The 18,121-nt window shown below is 46.9% G+C and overlaps 1 protein-coding gene across 1 annotated transcript in view; it reads right to left on the bottom strand.

Moving 5' to 3' along the window:
* pkd2l1 (polycystic kidney disease 2-like 1) overlaps positions 1 to 18,121 on the bottom strand; it is an 86,127-nt gene that overhangs the window by 25,848 nt on the left and 42,158 nt on the right. Inside the window, exons 4-7 of the mRNA XM_043712286.2 lie at positions 9,117 to 9,364; positions 6,445 to 6,669; positions 3,044 to 3,272; positions 1,342 to 1,512 (exon numbers count right to left, since the gene is read on the bottom strand). Coding sequence (XP_043568221.2) covers positions 1,342 to 1,512; positions 3,044 to 3,272; positions 6,445 to 6,669; positions 9,117 to 9,364 — 873 coding nt within the window. The remainder of the gene's footprint in view (positions 1 to 1,341; positions 1,513 to 3,043; positions 3,273 to 6,444; positions 6,670 to 9,116; positions 9,365 to 18,121) is intronic.

The raw sequence follows: 18,121 nt of genomic DNA, 5'->3' as shown, positions 1-18,121 counted from the left end.
AGACTCTTATCTGCAGTCCTCACTTCCATCTGGGTGTGGCTTCCTGTTCAACTCCAGGACCTGAGTAGATAGCCCAGGCTGATGCAACTGACTATCTGTTGCTCTTTTGAACGTACTGTCTTGCAGATGAGACATTACATCATGACGCAATTTAAAATGCTGTGTGAAAGTGAGCAAGTTTTGATTTGAATAAGTGTCGTGAGTTCTCCAATGTTCCAATACCTCACTCTCCATCAGGAATCTCATTTCCAGCCTGTGGGGACTTGCTCTCTGTCAATGAGTTGAAAAATTGTCCTATAGACAGTTATTCCTCATGTAGCCTAGGGGAGACAACAGCCTGATGGTATCATCTCCGGATCACTAATCCAGAGACCCAGGTACTCTTCTGGACTTGGGTTCAAATCCAGCCATGGCAAATGCTGGAATTGTTATTCATAAAAATCCATGAAGCAATTATCATGAAAAACCCATCTCGTTTACTTATGTCCTTTAGGGATGGAAATCTGCTGTCTTTACCTGGTCTGGCCTACAAGTGACTCCAGACGCACAGTAATGTGGTTAACTCTTAACCAAATACAAAGTGCACCCTCCGTCCTGATGCCATGTTGTTCTCCTTCTCTGACGTAATGTGGATTCACCCGTACCAGGATTTCTGATATGATCCGATGCTGGATTTCTGATATGAGTTATGGCTGGCAGGGAGAGGCAGGAGCTCTCTCAATAGTGAGAAAGAGAACCATGGAGTAGGCCAGCTGTGTAGCATCAGCACACATGCTCAAGAATGGAAAGTCTGGTAATGCTGAGGGACAGAGTCCCAGCAGGTTAGTTGGCAGTGGAACAGGAAATAAGCTGGCACTGGAGGAGATGACTGATGACTGGCATGGGCACAATGGGCCAAAGAACCTCCTTTCAAAATTTCTCTGACTGTCTTTGACTGTAAAAGGTGCACCCAGTTTGTCAGGTCAGAGTGACCTGATGAACCTCTCAACAGACAGAACCATTAAGTGGAAAGCTATTTTTTTTTTCTTTTATATATATTTTTAAATGTATTTTAGTTTAGAAGTTATTTCATTTAGCAATGGATTTATCATTGTAATTTCAACTCACAGGTTTTAATATTTTATTTTCTGAAAGTGAAGATCCTGCAAAACCTAACTCAAGCTTTAACATTGATTTTCGATGATACACCCAATTCACATTTCAGCAGTGAAACTATAAGGTGAAGTGAGAACAACCTGTGAAATGATTAGAAAGTAATCAATTGACTGTAAAGTCTGGTATCAAAAAATTACAGGTGCTATTTCTTATTGATTTATTATCTATGAATAAGAAATTATTTACCTTAATCCAAGCAAAAAATAAGTTGACAGCATTCATGTTATTATACTGTGTCTGCCAAAAAGCCAAGAACTCAAAGTCAGCATAGGATTCGGGATCTGTCAGCAGTGCTCCCATCAGGATGTTCACCTTAATCGTACGGAAAATGTGGAAACCTATCGAAAGAAGAGAGAGCTGCAACAGAGAAACCAGAGGTTGGCCTTTTGTTCACTGCAATCAAAAAAGTGTGTAAACTAAACTTGAATAGGAAGTAAGGCTTTTATAGTTTTTACAGTTTCTGGCCAAATATCTGTCAAATATTATTGCATTTTGATCATATTACAATAACCTTTGTGCCACAGAAAAAGGGAAGCATGGTGGCTCAGTGGTTAGCACTGCTCCCTCACAGCGCCAGGGCCCCAGGTTTGATTCCCGCATTCGGGTGACTGTCACTGTGCAGTTTGCACATTCTCCCCATGTTTACATGGGTTTCCACCCACAATCCAAAGATGTACAGGTCAGGTGAACTGGCCATGTTAAATTGCCTGTAGTGTCAGGTGTCTGAGTCAGGGGTAAATATAGGGTAGGGTAGGGTAGGGGAATGGGGCTGGGTGGATTACTCTTCAGAGGGTCATGTGGACTTGTTGGTCCAAATGGCCTGTTTCCTCACAGTAGGTAATCACATCTTTTAAAAAAAAAGGAAGTAGGAGCAGAACATGCCATTCAGTCTGCTCCACTATTCAGTGAGATTCTGGCAGATTTGAGAATCCTCAGCTCTACTTTCCTTCCTTTTCCCCTGTAATACTTGGTTCCTTTCCTGATTAAAATGTCTATCTCAATCCTAACTGTACGTAATGACCAGACACGACAGCCCTCTGCAGTGAAGAATTCCACAGGTTCACCACCCTCAGAGAGAAGAAATTCCTCTACATCTCTTTTAAATGCACAGCCCCTTATTCTGAGATTATCCCTTTGGCCATAGACTCTCTCATGGGGAAACAACAGGAGTAGGCCATTCAGCCCTGCTCTGCCATTTAATGTGAACATGGTTGATCCTCTAACTCAGTTCCCTGTTCCCACTTTCTCCCCATACCCTTTGATCTCCTTCACCCTAACTAACTCCTTCTTGAAACATTCAATGTTTAGCCTCAACTGCTTTCTGTGGCAGAGAATTCCCCAGGCTCACTGCTCTCTGGGTGAGGACATTTCTCCTCATCTCAGTCCTAAAGAGCCCACCCCTTATCCTTCGACTCTGACACCCTGATTTCTACTTATGTATCTGGGAATGAATACACATTTTCTTTGTAAATGCATTTGCCTGGTGCGCTGTAATTTGTCAAACTGATTTTACACATATAACATACACACATACATAAAATATACTTTGATTGCACACAGTGAACAGCTGCAAATTGAACTAAATATATTACTCCAAGCATCTGGAACTGGGTACATCTGTTCTATTTATAAAGGAAAACAGTAAGTTGCATGATTTTACGTGATATTTATTCAGAGTGAGAACCCAGTGACATGTCACATAACATGGATGTTTCATTTTTGTCAGAAGAATTGACAGCACATGCCTTTTAACAGTTTTAAACACAACCAAAGCCAAGGCCCTCAGGGGCTGGTAATGAGGACACAATGTTTCCCAAAGAGAAGCAGTAAATGCATTGGCCAGTGTCAAGTCTATAGTTGGTGATGAGATGAAAAATCAAACACTTACCAAAATTACCACCAGGTCCAAACAATTCCAGATGCATTTGATGTATTGCAGTTTGTGAATTCTGATTTCTAATATCTCCTCCACAATGTAGTAAAGGATGAAGACGCAGAAGATCACTTCACAGCCAATAATAAAATAATCCCAGTTATTGACATAACGGATGAGTTTCACAGTACGGAACTGTGATGAGGGGATCGCACCGCCTGTAGCCGGGAATTCTACAACAAGCCTTGAAAAGAAAGTAATTCAAACTGATTACGGATAAATGTCCCACCACAGCTGTGAGGATATAATTGTAAGCTCTGCATGGAGGTTTTTCCCTTTATTTATTCACAGGATGAGGGTGTTGCTGGCACTTATTACCCATCGCTAATTGCCCAGAGGGCAGTTCTGAGTCAACCACATTGCTGTGGGTCTGGAGTCACATGTAGGCCAGGCCTGGTAAGGATACAGGCAGGAGGTTGGAAGAGCATAGCGAGCCAGGCCGCATCAGGAGGGAGAGAAGTCAACGTTTCAGGTGTAACCCTTCAGTCCTGAGGAAGAGCTACACCTGAAATGTCAACTTCTCTACCTCCTGATGCGGCCTGGCTTGCCGCGTTTTTCCAGCCTCCTGCCTGTCTACTTTGGATTCCAGCATCTGCAGTTTATTTTTGTCTCAGATGGCAGCTTCTTCCCCAAAAGGGACATGAGTGAACCAGATGGGTTTTTCCTGACAATCGACAATGGATTCATGCTCATCATTGGATTCTTAACTCTGGATATTTATCAAATTCAAATTCCACCACCTGTGGTGGCAGGATTCAAACCCAAGGTCCCCAGGATGTTATCTGGGACTCTGGGTTAACAGTCCAGGAATAATATTGCTAGGCCATCACCTTCCCCATGTCTATTATTAAATATTCAAACGTTCTTCAATTGTCATGTATTCCCATCACACAATCATTGTCAAGTTTTTACAAAGCCAATAGCAATTCTGGTACAAAAGCAAGATACCACAGAGGCAAAAAACCTGAAACAAGAAAGGAAAATACTGAGAAAACTCAACAGGTCAGGGAGCATCCATGGGAGAAAGGGACAGAGTTAATGTTTCACATCAATGATCTTTCCTCTTGAAACCTGACACAATCTGTTCTGGGAATGAAACTAATCATTGGTTTGTAAAACCACAAACTAATCAGTTAAAGGTTTTACGTTATAGTGCAATGGAAAGCCACAGAGCTACTTTAGCTGCATGTCACTCAATAACACTGTCACTGATCTTTACAAGAGCTTAATTTCTTCACCCATCCCTTGATTCCCATATCCCTTGATTCCTCCTGTACTCAAAATGTCTCAATCTTAATTATGACCAATAACGGAACATCAAAAGGTTTACTAAATGGGGCTAAACCTCCTCATGTCAGTCCTAAATGACTGGCCCATCATCCTCAGACTGCGGCTCTATTTTCCAGACTCTCCACCCAGGGGAAATATTGCCTCAGCATTTCCACTTGCTGATGAAATCCACGATTTCTCAGAGTGAGGAAGGGAAGAATGTGTGAGCTGTTGTCTGCGCTAATTTTGATTTCAAATCCTGTATTTTGTGAGGCAACCCCTAACTGAAAGGGACACCAGAACAGTAGTTTTTTGACTCCTGAATGTGACATCAGATTTCTGGCAAACCACACTTCAGGGTGCTAGGCAAACGGACGCTAATTGAGAAAAACGCAGAAAGCGCTGAGAGATCAGATTTCAGCAGGAGGTTTTGTGTTGTGTGTGTGACTCAGCTGCTAAGAATAGAAACTGAAGACTGGGGGGTAGCCACAGGGATAGTGAAGTAAAATTCTTGTCCTTGTTTCAGCTTTTACCAGAGCTGGTCAGTGTATGACGGTGTTAATAAGGTGACGGTGACTCTGAGTAATCTGGCATGAACTGAGCTCAGGAGATTCTGCTGAAGCGCCCGCTTTTGGTGATGACTGTACCAGTGGAGCCCAAATGGATTAAACATTCTATTGGAGGGGAGTGGACTGTCAAGGTGTGTGTAAGGAAAAAATGAAGACAGAGTTGAGAAGGACCCTTTGGATCAATCCATAAGATCAATTATTCAGCTATTTTAACTATAATTAACAGCTTCTACTAACTAAAGTTTGCTTGTTGATTTATTTTTAATTAATGTTAGTTTTGGTTTGTTTGTTAAAGTAAAATAAACCAAAAGCCGACCTTCTCCAGTGGTTTCTTCTGTTAGGATCTTTCAGGAACTTTGTTTCTCAGCTTATCGGTTTTCACTGGGATCATAAAACCTTTATACATTTCAGTGAAGTCACCCCCTACCTACAAATCTCTAGATAATCTAGGACCATTCTCTTTAGTCATGCCTCATAGAACCTGCTAATGTCAGGGATTAATCTTGTGAGCCTCAGTGTGCTATCTCTAAGGCAAATGTATCCTTCCTTAGGCAAGAAGGCCAAAATAGTACACAATATTTCACCACAGTTTCTGGATTAGTGGTGCTGGAAGAGCACAGCAGTTCAGGCAGCATCCAAGGAGCAGTGAAATCGACGTTTCGGGCAAAAGCCCTTCATCAGGAATAAAGGGAGACAGCCTGAAGCGTGGAGAGATAAGCTAGAGGAGGGTGGGGGTGGGGGTGAAAGTAGCATAGAGTAAATGACCTGGGAGTTGCAGTGGGAGAGGGACTCCCTGAGATTCTTGTAGAGAGAGGAGGAAAACTTCTTCAAGGTAGGCATCCTTGCAAGAGGATTCGCAGTAGGGTTAAAATCAACGAGGTAAAAACAATGACTGCAGATGCTGGAAACCAGATTACCTCGATGATTTCAACACAGTCCTATACAACTGCAGTTATTATAGTACTATCTTACTGTAATAAAGGCTAACACACCATTTAACGTCCCAATAGCTTACTGTACCTGCACTTGAACCTTGTGATTCATCTACAAACCCCTGATCACCAACACTGACCAGTGTCTCACTTGTATAAAAATTACTTGACTGCTATATTCTTCCTATCAGACTGAATGATTTTCTGCACATTATGGTATGCATAAGGGAAACTATTAAGGACAAATTTATTGGAATCTTTTCTTGGGTGTAGATACGAGATAAAGAGGAGTCAATAGATGTGGTCTTTTTGAATTTGGAAAAGTCACTCAGTAAGATGCTACACCCAAGGTTCATATACAAAATAAAAACTCCTCGATTTGAGGCTATAAATACTAACGGAAGGAGGACTGTTTAACTGTCAGGAAGCGAAGAGGAGAAACTGGATATTTTAACATTGCCAGGCTAATTAAGTTCTGCAAGGATCAGTGTTAGGAATTATAATCGGTATTAATGACTGAGAGTATGCTGATAGGAAAGAAATAGGCACAGTGAGGAGAACACAAAGAGATTGTGAGGAGACATACCTTATAACACAGAAGAGATTAATGTTTGCGTTGTAAACGGTGAAATCAATGAAGACTGCACGGGTCCCTCTGTCCAGCCAGAGACTCTCCTTAAGGTTTTGTAGAATTGCAGCACTTTCAACCATATCTGTCTTGAGGTCTTGATAATAGCCACCACCACCGTAGACAGTTAGCTTACCCCAGTGTGCAGAGCCTCCGAGTTCGGACTCTGAGTAATATGTCCACCTACACACGAAGACCACAGTCACAGTTAATGACAACAGACCTGGATTTCTACAGCATCTTTAACACAGAAATCTTTTATGAGATGCTTCACATAGATAGAGTAAGTAGATTAGATTAGATTAGATTACTTACAGTGTGGAAACAAGCCCTTCGGCCCAACAAGTCCACACCGTCCCGCCGAAGCGTAACCCACCCATACCCCTACATTTACCCCTTTACCTAACACTACGGGCAATTTAGCATGGCCAATTCACCTGACTTGCACATCTTTGGACTGTGGGAGGAAACCGGAGCCCCCGGAGGAAACCCACGCAGACACGGGGAGAACGTGCAAACTCCACACAGTCAGTCGCCTGAGTCGGGAATTGAACCCGGGTCTCTGGCGCTGCGAGGCAGCAGTGCTAACCACTGTGCCACCGTGCCGCCCACAAAGTGGACATTAATAGGAGAATTATGCAAAATGGGACAAAGCCTGCTGCAACCAAGGGGAAGAGCTGCTCTCTATTCACCCTGTCCATAACCCTGGAGGAGGCTACAGCACCTGGGTTTAAATCCCACCACATTACATGGTGGAAGTGAATTCACCTCTTAACCGAGGACAAAATCTAACTCAGCTGTAGACGGGATGAGCTGACTGGCTTTCCTGTAATTCATGAATAATTTGCTTAGATCAAAAGCCTGATGCTGATGAAAATACAACTCATTTGTTTGATTTAAATCAAAAATTCAACCTTGGCCAAATAAACACGATCTTGCTCTCTCAGCTGCTTTAGGTAATTGCTGGATCAATGTAAATATCAAAATACAATTGCTTTAACCCGCCATGTTTACCAGCTCAAACGTGCAATATCTATAGATTAAGCAGTCAATCTTTAATGCCATAATTAGCTTTTTAAAAATTAATCCTGGTTTGTATTTTATTGATAATGACTTTCCAAGACAATGTTCCTGTTGCAGACAGGAAGCAGCAGTGTTCAGAGGTCTATCACTTCATGACTGGGGCTCTACACCAACACGAGAAACCTGCCCCCACAACGATGGAAGAACAGGTCATTTATTTGTGGGCCATCCTTAAAACGAGAATGTCCAAGCTCTCCTTAGCACTTAGCAGATGTGTCAGATGACGAAACCGGAGAAGATGAAGAGTCAAAATTAAAGCACATGGACTGAACTGAGCTCACCTGGAACAATAACACAGGCTTTTCAATTAACCTTAATGGTGTCGGGATCAAGAAGAGAAATGAAGGCTAAAAATCGAAGCAGTCATAGAGTCATTGAGGTATACAGCATGGAAAGAGACCTTTTGATCCAACTTGTCCATGCTGACCAGATATACTAAATCAATCCAATCCCATTTGCCAGCATTTAGCCCATATCCCTCTAAACCCTTCCTATTCATATACCTATCCAGATATCTTTTAAATGTAGTAAATGTATCAGCCTCCACCACTTCCTCTGGCAGCTCATTCCATACATGTACCATCTTCTGTGTAAACAAGTTGGCCCTTAGATCTCTTTTATATCTTTGCCCTCTCACCTTAAATGTATGCCCTTAGTCTTGGACTCCCCTAGCTAGAAAAAAAAAACTTTTGGCTTTTCATCCTATCCATGCCCCTCATAATTTTATAAACCTCTATAAGGTCACCCCTCAGTCTCCGATGCTCCAGGGAAAACAGCCCCAGCCTATTCAGCCTTTCCCTACAGCTCAAACTCTCCAATCCTGGCAACATCCTTGTAAATCTTTTTGGCACCCTTGCAAGTTTAACATCTTTCCTAAAGCAGGGGGACAAGAATTGAACGCAGTATTCCAAAAGTGGCCTAACCAACGATCTGTACAGCTGCAACATGACATCCAAGGTCTGAGTTCAATGCACTGACCAATAAAGCTTGATGTATCAAACACCTTCTTCATTACCCTGTTTCTTCACCAGTGTCTTCACCTTCAAGGAACTATGAACCTGCACATTCTTTGTTCAGTAACTCACCCCAGGACCTCACCATTAAGTGTATAAACCCTGTCCTGGTTTGCCTTTCCAAAATGCAACACCTCACATTTATCTGAATTAAACTCCATCTGCCATTACTCGGTCCATGGCCCATCTGATCAAGGTTCAGCTGAAGTCTGAGCTAACCTTCTTTGCTGTCCACTACACCTCTGATTTTGGTGTCATCTGCAAATGTACTAACCATGCCTCCTATATTCACATCCAAAACATTCATATAAATGACAAAACCCTTTTTGTCATTTGATGCAGTACACTTTGGTTGAAGAGCCCTAAGGTTGCTTGCTGTGATGCAGACCTCCAATCAAACATGCTGTCTGACTGAACCGTCAATAATAGTCATACACCTTGTGCACTTAAAGCAGGGGAAGGAAGAAGGCAGAATGATCTGTAGTATTGCTTGCAGTTGGCAATCCCTTTGGAAAGGAAATAGATCACACTCACGCAGACTCGTTCTTGATGGAGAATTTCCTCTCAGTGTCAGATGTATAGACATCATAGCACCCACTGATGTCTTTTTGAAAGTCCTTGTGAACCACGCAGGAATTATTCGTCACTTTGATCTGCCGGATACGGGGGACCCCCAGAAGAATGTTTTCGTAGTAAATAAACGAATGAGGTCCATGTGAAAATGAATCTCCATTGTACCACTTGGTCCAATACAGTCCATTGAGCAAGGGACCCTGTGCATACTGAACAGAGAATAACAGTGCTCCATCAAACAGGCAAAGGACAGAAATCAACAAAATATAATGTCAAGAATACTGATGTCTCAAAACCTCATTTACATTATTAGCTCTGTTTCTGCTTGTACCCTTAAACAGTTCTTTCAGCAGACAGCCCTGTTTGTTTCACAAAAAAGTGGGGTTCAGTATTTACCTCCATGTGTGATGCAGAAGGTGAGGGTCAGCAGCTCGAAGACTGGGGTGACAGCAGAGCAGTCACTGCTGGCTGTACTCTGCTGGTGAGGTCTACAGAGCTACAGAACTCTCAGTGACATAGAGTTTCTGTTTCTGAGATGGTCAGATCAGAACTCATGATTTGGAGATGCCGGTGTTGGACTGGGGTGTACAAAGTTAAAAATCACACAGCACCAAGTTATAGTCCAACAGGTTTAATTGGAAAGCTAGTGTGCTTCCAATTAAACCTGTTGGACTATAACCTGGTGTTGTATGATTTTTAACTTAGATCAGAACTCAGTGGTGTAATCCTGCAGGAGTTTCAGCTCATTTCCACAACCTGCACTTAGGATGGTCACTACCCTTAATCATCATTTCAGTCAGAGAGTCAGTCAGACAGACAGTTAGTCAGTCAGTCAGTCAAGCAGTTAATCACACAGTCACACAATCAGTCAACCAGTCACAGTCAGTTAGCCACACAGACAGTCATTCTGGCACAGTCAGTCAGTCAGTCAAACAATTAGTCACACATCCAGTCAGTCTGTTAGTCAGACATCAGTCAATCCATCAGCCACACAGTTAGTCAGTCACACAGTCAGTCAGGTAAGCAACAGTCAACTAGTCAACCAAGCAGTTAATTTAGTGTAACAGAAATGTAAGTAAGCATAAAACTTTGACTGTATGTAACTTGGGACCATATCAGTGTGCATACTTGTTAATAAATTTCCAGATATCTGTCTCACAAGAATCTACTCTCCACGGTCCATGTTTGTATGGCTAGCACATAGGAAATCACTCTGACCATATCATACTCAGCAGGAGGGTTTGACCCTGAGGAAACCGCATTATCCAGTGTTTACTCAACTCGCAAAGAGTTTCACTCTCCACATGCCCAGCTGATACGCTCTTGCTAGCAGCAGATTCTGGAAGTGTAGGATTGTTTTCCAGGCAGCTGCTACCCACCTTACATCCTACGACAGTCTAAATTTCCTCATCCCTTTAAAAAAGGAGCAGCAGAGTAGAAAGTGGTAAACAGAGACAAGGTATATGTCTCTCTAGACTTGATTGCAGCCAATGATCTATGTTTGCAATTCACCTCATTTCACCTGACCTGCTGCTTCTCCCAAACCACCTCCATCTCAACCAATTCATCCACCCTTCAATAAAGGACTGAAGTGTGTACCTTATCTTTGCCAGTCCATGATGGATTTCAGTAAGACAGTGATCTCTATAATCTGATCCCTTTCAGTCTTCAGCTGAAATACCCTTCAATGAAACAGTTAGTTTGCATTCACTGGAAATGTAAACGTCTCTGCCTGTTTCATTCACCTCACGTGACTCTAGTTCCAAATGGACTGCAGATGTTCCCTAGGTAAGTGCTCTTGATCCAAGTATCTTTTCAGACCTACAATATTGGGAATGACTTGCTTCTCCTGGCCCATGGGTTTGGAGCTGGCTGCTTAGTCCAGTGATTGATCTACTCCCTCTACCCCATATGGTGGTGCTTGAAGGATTCGGATGAATTGGGTCAATGTGTTTGTGCACATTCCTCCACTCCACACCATCTCGACTTCACCTCTGCACTTGCCTGCTGCAGTTTCTCGATGCGTTTGGAATCAGCCTTCTCCATTTTCGGTGACCTCGGGCCAGATACTTCCATGAGACAGCAGGGATGTTTGATCAGAGTTTTTTCATGGACATCCTGAAAGTGTTCCTGCTGACTTCCCGGGAGTCTAGCACTGGGACCATGTTCCAAGTCGAAAACCTTCAGGAATCTGGTGTCAGATATTAGAAACAGTGTGCCTCACCTGGCAGAGTTGGGTTTTGTCAGATTACTGCCTCGATGCTGTCCTGGAGTAACCTTAAGACAGGATGTTATTCCAGGACAGCCCTTGCTACCAGGCTGTGCGAATCTTGTGAAGTCATGTCTGGTAGCATTTCTCCATGATTTTGACAGAGGTGTCTGCTGTAGATTGTCCAATCCCCAAACACTTGGAGCATGGGATCGCTCCTACCCAGAAAACCATGACCTTAGTCGAGAGCTTGACATCCTGGCCCTCAAAACTGCTTTTCCTCAGGTGGCCAAAGTTTGAGCTAGCACACTGAAGAAGTTCACCATCTATACCTGCCCTAGGCAAAGGAAGCTCCCAGGATATAGGACATGGTCCACATTTTCTAGGGTCTCATCATTGATCTTAAGGCATGGGAAGAGGTCTTGTGCTTTGTGAGTTGGTCAGAAAAGGACCTGAGTGTTTAGTGAGAGACCTATTTTCTCAAACACTTCAGAGGTGGAATTGACAATGACCTAACAGTCAGTTTGAGAGTGAGTGCACACACAAGCATTATCAGAATTGAGCAACACGTTGGCTCAGTGGTTAGCTCTGCTGCCTCTCAGCACCAGGCACCTGGGTTTGACTCCCCCTCCGGTGACTGTCTATGTGGAGTTTGCACATTCTCCCCGTGTCTGTGTGAGGTCCCCCCTGGCGCTCTGCTTTCATCCCACAGCCCAAAGATGTGCAGGATAGGTGGGTTGGCCAGGCTAAATTGCCTGATGAAGGGCTTATGCCCAAAATATTGACTCTCCTGCTCCTCGGATGCTGTCTGACCTGCTGTGCTTTCCCAGACTCTAACTTTCCAATATCTGCAGCCCTCACTTTCTCCCAGGCTATATTGCCTATAGTGTCCAGGGATGTGTAGTCTAGGTGGATTAGCCGTGGGGAATGCAGAGTTACAAGGATAGGGTGGGTCTGGGTGGGATATCCTTCAGAGGGTCAGTGTGAACTCAATGGGCTGAATGGATCAGTGGTGCTGGAAGAGCACAGCAATTCAGGCAGCATCCGAGGACAGGCAAAATCGACGTTTCGGGCAAAAGCCCTTCATCAGGAATAAAGGCAGAGAGCCTGAAGCGTGGAGAGATAAGCTAGAGGAGGGTGGGGGTGGGGAGAGAGTGGCATAGAGTACAATAGGTCAGTGGGGAAGGAGATGAAGGTGATAGGTCAGGGAGGAGAGGGTGGAGTGGATAGGTGGAAAAGGAGCTGGGCAGGTCGGACAAGTCCGGACAGGTCAGGGGATCGAGTTTCTGGAGGTTAGAAGCTAGGATGAAGTGGGGGAAGGGGAAATGAGGAAACTGTTGAAATCCACATTGATGCCCTGGGGTTGAAGTGTTCCGAGGCGGAAGATGAGGCGTTCTTCCTCCAGGCGTCTGGTGGTGAGGGAGCAGCGGTGGAGGAGGCCCAGCACCTCCATATCCTCGGCAGAGTGGGAGGGGGAGTTGAAATGTTGAGCCACTGGGCGATGTGGTTGATTGGTGCGGATGTCTCGGAGATGTTCCCTAAAGCGCTCTGCTAGGAGGCGTCCAGTCTCCCCAATGTAGAGGAGACTGCATCGGGAGCAACGGATACAATAGATGATATTAGTGGATGTGCAGGTAAAACTTTGATGGATGTGGAAAGCTCCTCTGGGGCCTTGGATAGAGGTGAGGGAGGAGGTGTGGGCGCAGGTTTTACAGTTCCTGCGGTGGCAGGGGAAAGTGCCAGGATGGGAGGGTGGGTCGTAGGGGGGCGTGGACCTGACCAGGTAGTCACGGAGGGAACGGTCTTTGCGGAAGGCGGAGAGGGGTGGGGAGGGAAATATATCCCTGGTGGTGGGGTCTGTTTGGAGGTGGCGGAAATGTCGGCGGATGATTTGGTTTATGCGAAGGTTGGTAGGGTGGAAGGTGAGCACCAGGGGCGTTCTGTCCTTGTTGCGGTTGGAGGGGTTGGGTCTGAGGGCGGAGGTGCGGGATGTGGATGAGATGCGTTGGAGGGCATCTTTAACCACGTGGGAAGGGAAATTGCGGTCTCTAAAGAAGGAGGCCATCTGGTGTGTTCTATGGTGGAACCGCTCCTCCTGGGAACAGATACGGCGGAGGCGGAGGCTCTCTGCCTTTATTCCTGATGAAGGGCTTTTGCCCGAAACGTCGATTTTGCCTGTCCTCGGATGCTGCCTGAATTTCTGTGCTCTTCCAGCACCACTGATCCAGAATCTGGTTTCCAGCATCTGCAGTCATTGTTTTTACCTCAATGGGCTGAATGGCCTGTTTCCACACTGTAGAGGTTCTATGAATATTAGAGCTCAGCAACTATGCGAATAATCATCACTTTATCTAATCTACTATTTCCATCTGACTGGCTCTCAAGCAGTGGGAACAATTCCGTAAGACAATTAACATCAAAACGTTCAAAGAGTCCCTCCAATGTGGTACTTCTAGTCACTGCCAGTCTCTCAATTTCCAGGAGTGCCACGTACAGCCTGCTGAAGCCTAAAGTTAACGGTAGCAGGCAAGACATATGAAGAGTTCCTTGGTCTCTCCACCTCGAAGCACTATGACTACTTTGACAAAAACATGAGTAAGAAATTCAGAACCTCATCAAGCAAATGTGCAAAGCCTCTGCTGGATTGAAACCTCGCTGTAGCTCAAGAGAAAAGCAGGCATCCCCAAAGGCCCGAGAAGGTAGCAGCATCAGATAAAACCTGAGACACAAAGTGACAAATGGTCAACAGCGCAGGAGATCGAACAGCTGTGCACACCAACAAAGTGCTTCATTCCCTCAGCCTGTGTACACCAGTAAATCAATCTTTCTAAACAGGTTCCACATTCACACTTACCCCATTGGTTCCCTCTGTTTACACAACCAATTCAAACTCGTACTAAATATATTCGTCAGCTGTTCCCTTGTTCCATTAGATGGCAGACATTCCTGCAGAATGTATTGGGATGGTCACTGTATCATATGAAGACAATCTATGATCCAAACTCAAGGACCCATCGCCTCAGAGTCAAGCATTGGAGGAGAGCTCATCAAGGTCCAAAACAAAGTCAGTGCTCATTGGACAGGACATTTTCTAACAGTTTGGCTCGAAGCTGCTTAACTCCATTCCTTAATTCCCCCTTCCAGATCATTCTCAGAGTTACTCCAGTTTGTAGGAGAAATCCAACAGCTGGAAAAGCCTCTGGAGCAGTTGGACTACTTACCAAACTTCCGGTCATGACTCTATTTAAGGAGGAACATCAGTTTAATTGCTGTAACTACAGTTAATCTACAAAATAGGCAGGAAACAGTGCCTTCGATCCAAAACCAAACTCACTTCAATCATCTTCAGTTGCTTCATCAACGGCTCTCCATTTGGAGTATTCCGATTCATTTGAGGAAGAGAGTTCAAAAACAGGAATATCTCACCGCAGTTATACAGGGCCCTGCTAACACCCGGAATATTGTGTACAGTTTTGGTCTACCTACCGAAGAAAGGATACAGCTTCCATAGAGGGAGTGCAGCAAAGGTTTATTAGGGATATAGGATGTGGCAGGACTGTCCCATGAGGAAAGCTTGGTTCAACTAGGCCTGTGCTCACTAGGGTTTAGAAGAATGGGAAGGGATCAGATTGAAATACATAAAATTCTGATCGGGCCGGACAGACCAGATATAGGGTGGATGTTTCCCCTAGTCAGGGAGTGTAGAACCAGGGGACACAGTCTCAGAAGGTTAAGATTGAGATGAGGAAAACTTTCTTCACTTAGTGAACCTGTAGCATTCTCTGCCATAGATAGTTGTGGAGCCAAAGCCACTGGATAAATTCAAGAAAGAGATAGATACATTTTTAGATGTTAAAGGGATCAAGGAGTGTAGAGAAAACAAAATATGGCAGTGAGATATTGGATTAGCCGTGATCATATTGAACAGTGATGTGGGCTCGAGGGGCCAAATGGCCTACCCTGACTTTAAATGTTTCCTTCACAACTGCTTCGGAGTGAAGATGCCTCCACTGACCAACAGGAGGAGCTGGCGAGCAAGTGACAGGTCACATTCAAATTTTGTCAGCACTAAGTAAAGCCCAACACAGAAACATGTAAACCCAACTCCACCATTCTGAGTCATCATCATCATCATCATCTTGGGACTCACTGTTAACCAAAAGTTTAATGACAAGGAATCACATCAACGCCGTGTCACCATCGACACAGCTTAAAACATAAAAATCATAAAACAACCTTTGCCCATGGGGATACCTGATCTAGAACGGGGGTAGACAGCAATGGATCTGTAACAGCCTGGACATGTTCAAATCCTCGATCTGCACTTACTCTTGGATAAACCACATTGATAAATCTACCGTGAGAGGTTTCAATCCCCTTGACTGATTCTAAGGCAGTTGACGAAACTATGGCTCTGTAATTGAATGAGGTTTATTGTCACATGTACTCACATGAGTACAGTGAAACGTTTGCAAGTTACCACTTACGGTGCGATGATACCTTGGTACCTTGGTGTAGATTCTTAGTTACAAAACAGAAAAAAAAGGAAAACAAAGCTAAAACATTAATCACTACAATCCTGCTTACTAAAAGATAGAAAAACAAAGAAACCGTTAACAGTTCAACAGCACAGTCCATAAGGCCTTGGCCATGCTCCTCACAGCGGCTTGACCTCCCCTGACCACATGGAACAGCACCTCCATCGCCACCTCAGGCTCCCTGCTCCCACTCTCACCACCGGCTGCTCCCTGCTCCCACTCTCACCACCGGCTGCTCCCTCCTCCCACTCTCACCACCGGCTGCTCCCAGCTCCCACTCTCACCACCGGCCGCTCCCTGCTCCCACTCTCACCACAGGCTGCTCCCTGCTCCCTCTTCTCACTCTCACCACCGGCTGCTCCCTGCTCCCACTCTCACCACCGGCTGCTCCCTCCTCCCACTCTCACCACCGGCTGCTCCCTCCTCCCACTCTCACCACCGGCTGCTCCCTCCTCCCACTCTCACCACCGGCTGCTCCCTCCTCCCACTCTCACCACCGGCTGCTCCCTCCTCCCACTCTCACCACCGGCTGCTCCCTCCTCCCACTCTCACCACCGGCCGCTCCCTGCTCTCACTCTCACCACCGGCCACCCCCTGCTCCCACTGTCACCACCGGCTGCTCCCTGCTCCCACTCTCACCACCGGCCGCTCCCTGCTCCCACTCTCACCATCGGCTGCTCCCCGCTCCCACTCTCACCACCGGCTTCTCCCTGCTCCCACTCTCACCATCGGCTGCTCCCTGCTCCCACTCTCACCACCGGCTGCTCCCTGCTCCCTGTTCCCACTCTCACCACCGGCCGCTCCCTGCTCCCACTGTCACCACCGGCTGCTTCCTGCTCCCACTCTCACCACCGGCCGCCCCCTGCTCTCACTCTCACCACCGGCCGCCCCCTGCTCCCACTCTCACCACCGGCCGCTCCCTGCTCCCACTCTCACCACCGGCTGCTCCCTGCTCTCACTCTCACCACCGGCTGCTCCCTGCTCCCTGCTCCCACTCTCACCACCGGCTGCTCCCTGCTCCCTGCTCCCACTCTCACCACCGGCTGCTCCCTGCTCCCTGCTCCCACTCTCACCACCGGCCGCTCCCTGCTCCTACTCACCACCGGCTGCTCCCTGCTCCCAGCTCCCACTCTCACCACCGGCCGCTCCCTCTTCTCACTCTCACCACCGGCCGCTCCCTGCTCCCACTCTCACCACCGGCTGCTCCCTCCTCCCACTCTCACCACCGGCTGCTCCCTGCTCCCACTCTCACCACCGGCTGCTCCCTGCTCCCACTCTCACCACCGGCTGCTCCCTCCTCCCACTCTCACCACCGGCTGCTCCCTCCTCCCACTCTCACCACTGGCTGCTCCCTCCTCCCACTCTCACCACCGGCTGCTCCCTCCTCCCACTCTCACCACCGGCTGCTCCCTGCTCCCACTCTCACCACCGGCTGCTCCCTGCTCCCACTCTCACCACCGGCTGCTCCCTCTTCCCACTCTCACCACCGGCTGCTCCCAGCTCCCACTCTCACCACCGGCTGCTCCCTCTTCCCACTCTCACCACCGGCTGCTCCCAGCTCCCACTCTCACCACCGGCTGCTCCCTCTTCCCACTCTCACCACCGGCTGCTCCCAGCTCCCACTCTCACCACCGGCTGCTCCCTCCTCCCACTCTCACCACCGGCTGCTCCCAGCTCCCACTCTCACCACCGGCTGCTCCCTGCTCCCACTCTCACCACCGGCCGCTCCCTGCTCCCACTCTCACCACAGGCTGCTCCCTGCTCCCTCTTCTCACTCTCACCACCGGCTGCTCCCTCCTCCCACTCTCACCATCGGCTGCTCCCTGCTCCCACTCTCACCACCGGCTGCTCCCTCCTCCCACTCTCACCACCGGCTGCTCCCTCCTCCCACTCTCACCACCGGCTGCTCCCTGCTCCCACTCTCACCACCGGCTGCTCCCATTCCCACTCTCACCACCGGCTGCTCCCAGCTCCCACTCTCACCACCGGCTGCTCCCTCTTCCCACTCTCACCACCGGCTGCTCCCTACACTCACTCTCACCACCGGCTGCTCCCTCCTCCCACTCTCACCATCGGCTGCACCCTCTTCCCACTCTCACCACCGGCCGCTCCCTGCTCCCACTCTCACCACCGGCTGCTCCCTCTTCCCACTCTCACCACCAGCTGCTCCCAGCTCCCACTCTCACCACCGGCTGCTCCCTCTTCCCACTCTCACCACC

This window comes from Chiloscyllium plagiosum, unplaced genomic scaffold, assembly GCF_037043375.1.
Source record: "Chiloscyllium plagiosum isolate Xiang-an unplaced genomic scaffold, Cpla_swu_hap1 HiC_scaffold_22, whole genome shotgun sequence".
Taxonomy (NCBI): Eukaryota; Metazoa; Chordata; class Chondrichthyes; order Orectolobiformes; family Hemiscylliidae; genus Chiloscyllium; species Chiloscyllium plagiosum.
The sequence above is the reverse complement of the archived record's forward strand: the minus strand, read 5'-3'. Positions and strand labels throughout refer to the sequence as shown.